Below are 9,801 nucleotides of genomic sequence, written 5' to 3'. Positions count from 1 at the left end.
TACATGGAACTAGCACTCCAAACACCTCTGTACTTTCTACATATACAGTTTCACTCTGTATTAAACTGTACAGATCATCATCACTCTAAGCACAGTGTACTGCTCCCATTATATGCTTCCAATTTATATTTACACTTGCCCAACACTTCACTATATATGCTGTGTACACATGGATATCACTCTAACCCTTAACAGCCATACATCAGTTATTGGAAAATGTACTGCGCATCTTAGTACATGGACAGCTTATATTGCACATGTCTGTACACTGCACAGCACATGGACATTTTATGCTGCACATGTATGTACACTGCACAGTACATGGACAGCTCATACTGCATATTTATGTACACTGCCAAGTATATGGACAGCTCATACTGCGCATGTATGTACATTGCACAGTACATGTACAGCTAATACTGCACATGTGTGTACACAGTACATTGGCAGCTCATACTGCATATCTGTGTACACAGTACATGGTCAGCTCATACTGCACATGTATGTACACTGCATAGTACATGGACAACTCATACTGTACATGTATGTACACTGCCAAGTACATGGACAGCTCATACTGCACATGTATATACAATGCAAAGCACAGGGACAGCTCATACTGCACATGTGTGTAAACAGTACATGGACAGCTCATACTGCACGTGTATGTATACTGCACTGTACATGGACAACTCATACTGCACATGTATGTACACTGCAATGTACATGGACAGCTCATACTGTACATGTATGAACACTGCACAGTACACGGACAGCTCATACTGTACATGTGTGTACACTGCACAGCACATGGACTGCTCATACTGCACATGTGTGTACACTGCACAGCACATGGACTGCTCATACAGCACATGTGTGTACACTGCACAGCACATGGACAGCTCATACTGCACATTGCACATACATCCGTCCTAGCAACATGTGACACAGCGTGTCTTCAGTTATCTTTCCATACTCATGCTTTGTAATGTGAACATTCAAACCAAGTGATTTAGAGTACAATGCTTCTGCTTACATGCACAAGGCCGATCATGTGACACTTCAATGCACTATGCATATGGAACACATGTCTATCCCCAAACATACATGTTACAGGCCAACGTAACGTGTGCATGCAAACACATACAATAAGTTACGGTACTAAAAACGAAACAAAAAATACATGTATTTATTTTTTATCTAAGCAGGATGAACGTAACATGATATTCACTAAGCAAACTCATGCTAAGGATGCCAATCTACTCATTCAATCATAGCGTAGGGTTGTTCTGGCTTGAACATGCCAACATGCATTGCTCTCCATTAAACAGAACGTTCCAATTTGCACTGTAGAGCACACATAACAAACATGTAGATATTTTATTGACAGAAGAAGTGCTTTTTGAGCAAGTCTTTGTTAAACTCTGGTTATCCAGCCAATGCTGTAATGGATATAACACATGGAAACACTCGGACAAAAGCAGAGCACTATGTAAAAAGCTTATTTAATAAGGCAGTAAAGAGGCAGTGATTATGTGCAAAGTGCTATAATCAATGGCTACCAATTAGATTTCATTTTGCTGGAGTCAGATTAGTGAAAGACGGATTGTGATTGGTTACTATAGGATGCTGTACTTTGCTCAATGATCTGTTTGCCTTGTTAAAAAAAAAAATAAGCATCAAAGGGTTACAGCAAACTAACAGGAACATGGAATATCGGCATGTTTGGTAGACACGAATCAGCTCATATGTGACTACGGACCTCACGTGTGCTGAATATATGTACAAATATAAGCACAGACGCAATCCATTTCACTCAGCGCTTTCATCTCGGAAACCAGCATGGTACACTTAACGACAAACGGTCTACATTCATACTTCATACATTCCTAGAAAATAATGAAATGAAATGGACATAACTTTCCCCGCATCCTATGAAACTTCCTTTCTGCATCAACTTGAATCATACAATATCCACACTGTTCGGGAAAACTTTAGCCATTCAAGGCTTGGGAAATAAATACTACATGACGCAAGCGTGCTGGGAATGCCAGCCTGTTTAGAACAGTTGCTTGTTTGACAAAATGTAGGTATAAAAAGCATGCCAGGCAACAGCATGCATCGAAATGTCACAGCAGCTAAATACGACACAATATGCACAGTGCATGCCAACTAGTGCTACATAACATGCACCAAGCATGCCAAGCAACTGAACATAATATGTGCTTCCCTTGCCAGCCAAAACAGCATCATACACACTATTCATGCTGACCGCTAATAATAATAATAATTAAAAAAAAAGTAATGTAATATTGAGGACACAAAACAGATCTTTTAATGATAAAAAAGGATTGAAGAACGGGCAAGGCTTGTGTTACTTTTGTTCTGAGGTTCTCAGACAACATGTGGCCGTGTTCAATTCACAATACAAAACGCCTGTTCCTTGGGAGACGGTTTGCGATCATCAAATGCACTTGTAGCTCATAATGATCCTGAGCATTAGGGGAAGCCTCGGGTCCCTGGAGTTTCCTGCAGCAGCAGCATCTGGATCAGCTCAGGAAAGCAGACGCACTGCCCTAACACTAGTCAGTATCACACACACACAGAGGACCCACAGCCACCGATGTGGAGTGCTGAAGCAGAAGGAGGAACACAAGAAATATTCTGCTGAGCACAGGACACTCAGAAAACTTCCGCAGGGGAGCACAAATTAAAATTAATTTTATTTTTTTTAGACGCCAGCTCTCTTGACAACAACTACAAAAAAAGTCAGGCGCCAACTGTCGTTTTTAAACAGCATTCGCGACCTGACTCCAGGGGTTTGTCCAGCCTTACAAGCAAAAGCTGCTGAACCTAAAATACTCTATGATTTGCAAGGACACTATCCAATCGCAGATTAGAGTGGACATTATTAGGGTTCATGCACATGTGTAATTACTTTTCCGATATCTAAAAAGGATTGTGCTGGCAGCAGGATCCTGTGTGAAAAAAATGCATCTGAAGGTTAGTAACATGCTTCAGTAAACACGCTTTTAGACACATAAAAGTACCGATACGGAATATTCTTCTTCAATTCCGCCAGGTCAAATTTACGCATGCGTTTACACATGTGTACATGCGTAAATTACTGACCTTGGATGCAGATTCTTCAGTTTGTTTAAATGACTGATCTTTACATGGGGCGTGCATGAGCCCATAGTGAACAATAGAACTGCATTCAGATCCGTAAAGGGGGAAAAAACGCTGTATTGATAAAAACGCAGCCATGTTCATACGCCCCTAGATTAGTTAGGGATATCTGCTGCTAGTTTGTTCCGTACCCCCACCAAAGTAATGAATCGGGTACAGCGATGAATCCAGAGCACCTCACTGGGAAAGTTACTTGTTGTATAAAGTTAGCCCACACACAGTTAATGAATACCCAGGCAATTGCAGCCATGGCTGTCACACATTTTCATCTGACCCAAATCAGAGATTCACTGACCACAAACTGCTACTTAGCAACTGTAGTGTAAGTCACTTTCAGCTACTCCACACTTCTTTGGCATTTGCAGAGCTGACACTGGAAGGAACTGCATGGACGTATCCAAGTTCCCATATAATGAAGGCCCTCTACCTGGGATTACTTTGATTCCTGTACACTGCATGAAAGCATACAGGCTTGATTGTTAAGCCCACCAAATATTGAAGACCCCTTATCTAGGATTCATTTTGTTCTGGTATACTGCATGAAAGTATACAGGTTTCTCTTCTCCTCCTCAGTGTAGTCTTCAGACCACCCCCTTCCCCAAATAATGAAGGCCCTTTACCTGGGATTACTTTGGTCCAAGTACATTGCATGGACATATACTAGTTTGATTGCCCCCTTTTCATTTTAATTCACCAACCTAATAATGAAGACACTTTTTTTGGAATTACTTTCCTCTTTAGTTTAATGCATTCCCCCTCCAAATATTAAAGACCCCTTTACCTTGGATTAGTTTTTCTCCAGTAGGGTGTATGGAAGTATACAGATTTGCCTGCCCCCTCCTCAATTTAGTGCACCCCACTAATAAAGTCCCTTTACCTGGGATTAGTTTTGTTCCAGGCATGCAAATATACAGGTTTGATTGCCCCCTCCTCTCAGTAGACTGCATACCGATCTGATATCACTTTGCTGGGATCATCTGTCCACACACAGACCCAAATCAGGGCCCCCATGAGCAGTGGGACCAGGGGCCCCATACTCGGGGTCCAAGTTCTGTGCTCCACTCACACTGGACACCCTGGTCCCATGTCCGGACTGTGTCCTGGGTAAGAGTGGAATTGGCTGAAGTGTGTGTCGTTAGGAAGTAGCTGTCTTGTCACTTTGTCAGTGGTCCCGGGGCAGCTCTCAGCTCCATGCCATGGGGGATCTCCCTTGTACCCCAGTGACGGATCGAACTCTATTCCTCGCAGGACAGCAACGTTTGCTCTCTCTCAGCCCAGGTACAAGGAGCAGGCTCCGGCTCGGCTCAGTCTCTCTCTCCGCTTTCATGGTCCAGAGCCCAGGAGGTGACAACTCCTGAGCCCGGGCTAGCAGGACCAGTCAGGACATCCTGAAGGCCAGGGGGGAAAGGATGGAAAAAGCAGATCCTGAGGCAGAGAAAGAGTCCAACACAACAGGTATATGAAAGACAAAATTCAGCCAAACTACTACACACAGGGAAAGAGACAGTTATGACTGCCACGGATAGCAAACCCCACTAGCGCAACTGCCAAGTCCTTCTGTCCTCACTCCATCTACACACCAAACAGCCCCCCTCCCTCTCACTGCTTTCACTCTGGCCAGCCCTCCACACTCCTCCCTTACGCTGCATCACTCCCTTCTAATGCTCCGTCTGAATGGGAATGATGCTCCCAGAGCTTGTCAGATGCTGCGCGCCATCTACTGGCCGCATGGAGTAGTAACATCTCCACGGTACCTCAGCCTCTGCAGGCCGTCCTTGTGGAAATAGTGTGCAGGTATATGGATGTAGGTGAACTTCCATGTCATTGCAACCTTTTCTCGCCATTTCCTGCTCTGACTGGGTTCGTTGTTTGCAGTTCTAGACCAACATATGTCCAGTTCTTTGATAAAGGCAGGTTTTGTTGTCATGTAAAGTAGAACTAAAGCCAAAACTCTGTATTTTTAGTTAAAGATAGAGCAGGGGAGAGCACCTCTGCACTCCAGCTGTGGTGAAACTACACATCCCATTATGCTTTGGCCCCCAGGTCATGTCTGTGGCTGTCAGAGTTTTACAATGCCTCATGGAACTTGTAGCTCCACAACAGCTGGACTGCCAAGGTTGGACTGCCAACAGCTGGACTGCCAACTCTCCCAACTCAGCTGCTAGACTCATCCACCTAACCAACCGCTCAGTGTCTGCAACCCCCCTCTGTCAATCCCTGCACTGGCTTCCTATAGCCCAAAGGATAAAATTCAAAATTTTAACAACCGCGTACAAAGCCATCCACAAGTCTGGCCCCGGCTATATCTCCAACCTGGTCTCAAAGTATTACCCTAAGCGTCCCCTCCGCTCTTCACAAGACCTCCTGCTTTCCAGCTCCGTCATCAACTCCTCCCATGCTCGCCTCCAGGACTTCACTAGAGTGTCTCCCATTCTATGGAACTCTCTACCCCAACCTGTCCGTCTATCTCCCACACTGACTGCCTTTAGGCGATCCCTTAAGACTCATCTCTTCAGGGAAGCCTATCCCACCTCACCCTAACCACTGAACAATCACTTTCTCAAACAATCATCCCCACGCAGCTACCTCCTCATGTATCACTTGCCCCTCCCTTTTAGATTGTAAGCCCTCACGGGCAGGGCCCTCCTTACCATCTTGTCTTAAATTGTATTGTGACTGTAATGTCTTCCTTATATTGTGAAGCGCTGTGCAAACTATTGGCGCTATATAAATCCTGTATAATAATCTGGACCAAGCCGGCCGTGACGTCTTGTTCCGGCTCCGCCCAGTTGTTATTCATTGGCCGGGACCTGCTAGAAAACTCTTGCAGGTGCCGGCCAATAGGAAACACTTGGGGGGGCTAGCTGTCACCGAAAGCGCTGCCCAATTGTTTTTCTTTTGCCGGCATCTGTCAGGTGCTTTATTATGCGGCGGAAGTCCGTCGCAAGCGGTCAGCATGCAGCCTTTTTTGATTATTATTATTTTTTATTTTCTTTAAAGTATTTGTATTTATTTTTACATTTTCCTATTTATTAAAAAATTTTAAATAATTTTTCTACTTTTTTTTTTCCAATGTACAGCTGAAATCAGCCGTACAAGACTGAAGTGAATACAATCATAAATACCAAAAAGAAATAAATGGGGCTTTTTTGGTGACTCATAACCAATCCAAGGAAATGCAGTTAGACATAATGCCAAGTGACTCATTATTGTATAGTAAAATTCATATTTAATAACTTAGCATTAGCAAAAAATTGTATATAAAAAACATAACACACTCATCTAAAAACAGGACCATTATACATATAAACAGCATGTCACCTCTAGGAATACGTACAGATTTATATTGTGCAAAATAGCAATAATTTATATTCTTGATTACATTGCAAAAATCCATAATTAATTAGATCAGTCAATATATAATTACTTAGATCAGTCAACACATTGTTACATAATTTCATATTGTTAAATGTTCCAATCAAAAATCTGTACTTTTCCATTCTTTGACGCGTTTCGCCGTAGCTTTTTCAAGAAGTTTATAGAGGTGGCCTGTAGAATCCTTATGAATGTTATCATGAGCATTCAAATAATTGAAAATAGCAAATAACCATACGTAACACTAACTGACATAGATCAACGAATAAAGAAATAAATACATAAATACCATGTATAAGGCCCCGTTCACACCTGAGCGTTTTACCGCACGTTCCTACGCTCGGTAAAACACGCAACAGGTGAAAACCCATGTTTGCCTATGGGCATGGTTCTCACCTGCGCGTTTTACCGCCCGTTCGATCGCGTGGTAAAACGCCATACGCCCAAAGAAGTACATGAGCTTCTTTGGGGCGTATTAATGCCCGTATCCCGCTGTTATCAACCGGATACCCCCTCGGAAACTCGCATTTGACGCGCGTTTCTTTTACCGCAAATCGTGGTAAAACCGCGCACGGCAAACGTGAGTTTCCAATACGCTAAGGTGTGAACCTAGGCTAAGATTTCTGAGGGCGAGCAGATTCGCATCTAGGGGAGTCCCTCCACTCCATCAGGAGAAGAGAAGCAGGGACAACTCAGGGGTTGTATGGTAGAGGAAGCATCTATATCTGTCCTTTTGCTACCTACAAAATTAAATTGTAATCCAATCCAAAGCTCTCCTATGTGTAACTTCATGTGCAAACAGGGTAATGCATCTAACATGACAAGACAACCTAAATGTGAGACTGAAGTGAATAGCCGAACGTTGTACGGCTCACTTCACTTTGGCGGGGTCATTCACTCGGCTGCCTTAGGCAGCTTTGTGAATAACCCCCTGGAGTTGTTGCCCATAGTAACTAATCAACTTCTCTCTTCAGTTTGTTCAGTTAAGCTTTAAAAATGAAAGATAGAAGCTAATTGTTTGCCATGGGTGCCTGCTCCAAGTTCTGTCTGCTCCAGTTTTGATAAATTCCCCTCTATGTATGTAGGAATTGGACACACACCTGCCACGAACCCAGTTATGTGGACCATTAAGAATATTTTTTTCACCTTTTCTTTTTCTTTATACTGTCTTTTCAAAACAGTAAACAAGATAATTAACATTTTTGGTAGATAAATAGAACCTTTTCATATCAGACCAAAAAGAAGACAACTGAGCAGGAAAGAGGGACAGCTGTTTCCAAATGCGGGACAGTCCCTTCAGTTGGTAGGTATGCTTTACATGTAACTATTGTGTTTGGTGCTGTGTTAAAAAAATTATTATAGCTTCAGCTAATAACACCTGCACAGTTTCTCAGCCCCTGCAGGCCATCGTGCTGGATAATAGTGTGCATTTATAGTGATGTATGCGCACTTCTTTGTCATTTCAATTCTTTGGTGCAAGAATTAGGCATCATCTAATTAGGCACAGGAATTAAAATCCATGCAACTAGGTGTGTTTGGTGCTCATTTCTAAACGCACCTGGAACCATGTAATCCTTTGCTATGTTTGAATGCACACCTACTTGTTTAGCATTGTTGAGCTGCATTCAGTCCAGCTGAGTTTACACAGACAAGAATTTAGCCTGGTTTCACACAGCTAAACCCAGGAACATCTAAGCCGGAACACCTAAGCACAGGAAAAAGCACCTAATGCTTCTCTATGGCTGAATTCACACTAGACATTCAGCAGCGTCAAGGTGAATTCTGTCTATCTGCGTTTACATAAAGTAATAAGTGCGTCTTGGGATGGTTTATCCTGGTTTTCTGCGGGTAAACGATTGTAAATACATATACATCATTCTAGACAGGAGAAATGGATAAGGAAAGTACAAGTTTGTTCCATCTCTCCTGTGTTAAATGCAGGAGACCCATGTACATAGATACATAGTATGTGAGGTTGAATAAAGACACAGGTCCATCAAGTTCAACCTATTGCGTGTATGCATGTGATTCTGCATGTGTATGAGTCCCTGTGTGACCTTGTACTTTCTGACAGGTGAAAGAGGGGCACCTTCCAGCACAATGGGGGGAATTAATCAAAGCTAGAGCAGACAGAATGTGGAGCAGTTGTCCACAGCAAGGAGGCGTTAAAACTAGGGATGCACCGATATCGATACTAGTATAGTATCTAGACACAGGGCACCGATACAAAGTGCCGGTATCAGTACTTCGGGCTGACGATGCTCGATGTTTGGGACATGCAGTTCCGGGCGGGTAGTTTTTTTACTACATTTAGCCCTGCTTCGGGTAAGCAGGGCTAAATGTATAGCGGGGGAAGCCGTTGCTTGGCTGCTTGTTTCCCCCCCCCCTGCTCCATGGTCTGCCCCACCCTCCAAAGTCCCTCCCCCTGCTGTGGTTTTCAGACTCCCCATGCTCTTTTAGGGGACCCAGGACCACGGCAATGGCAATGGCAAAGTGTAAAAAATAAAGAATAAAAAAAGTGATAAAAAGTGATGCCCTTTTAAAAAAAGTATAGGTAATTGGCATTGGCAAGTACCAGAGGGAAAGTACTTGTATATATACTTGGTCTTGGAAAAATTGTATGGGCGCATCCCTAGTTGACACCTCAAATTTCCAATTCTGGAAATTTGCACAAAGTGAGGGGAATTACTTTCATGGACTGGTATCACCAAAACATTTGTCCCCATTGGAAGATTTACATAGTTACATAGTTAGTCAGGTTGAAAAAAGACACAAGTCCATCGAGTTCAACCTAATTTACCCACATTTTTCTGGTGACAACTGTAAAATCTTCAGTTTACTAACACTTCCTGTTCTAGTGACAATGGTCACCAGGACAAAGGGTCAATCTGCCCCAGCAGGGATACAGATGGGGATAAAAACCTAAAATGGGTTCTAAAGCTTCTCTACCCTATCCAAAATAACCAAATAAATAAAAAAAAACTGCACAAAAGTAGTAGTAGATTAATTGATGTTCTTACAGCAAATATGTAATAGATTCTCTGTAAGAAAGGAGTGTGGGTTGGAGGGGACATGTAATTGCATGTAAGCAAGCGGCATGTTCATACACACATTCCTTAATGCAACATACAGTATATGCATACAAACAACCAAGACAGCATTTACTGGATGTTTAATATACAATACAAACCACAATGTATGCATTTAAAGAAGAACTCTGGGCATATGAAATCTTAA

General features: G+C 42.8%; 1 protein-coding gene across 1 annotated transcript in view; it reads right to left on the bottom strand.

Moving 5' to 3' along the window:
- LOC108798954 (ephrin-A2-like) overlaps positions 1 to 4,386 on the bottom strand; it is a 226,710-nt gene extending 222,324 nt beyond the window's left edge. The window contains exons 1-2 of the mRNA XM_018570763.1: positions 4,127 to 4,386; positions 4,067 to 4,087 (exon numbers count right to left, since the gene is read on the bottom strand). Coding sequence (XP_018426265.1) covers positions 4,067 to 4,087; positions 4,127 to 4,224 — 119 coding nt within the window. The 5' untranslated portion in view covers positions 4,225 to 4,386. The remainder of the gene's footprint in view (positions 1 to 4,066; positions 4,088 to 4,126) is intronic.
- Between the last annotated feature and the right edge of the window lie 5,415 nt (positions 4,387 to 9,801).

The sequence above is a fragment of the Nanorana parkeri genome, unplaced genomic scaffold (assembly GCF_000935625.1).
Source record: "Nanorana parkeri isolate BGI_ZX_2015 unplaced genomic scaffold, ASM93562v1 scaffold1593, whole genome shotgun sequence".
NCBI classification, from domain to species: domain Eukaryota; kingdom Metazoa; phylum Chordata; class Amphibia; order Anura; family Dicroglossidae; genus Nanorana; species Nanorana parkeri.
This window is presented reverse-complemented; position numbering and strand designations above follow the sequence as displayed.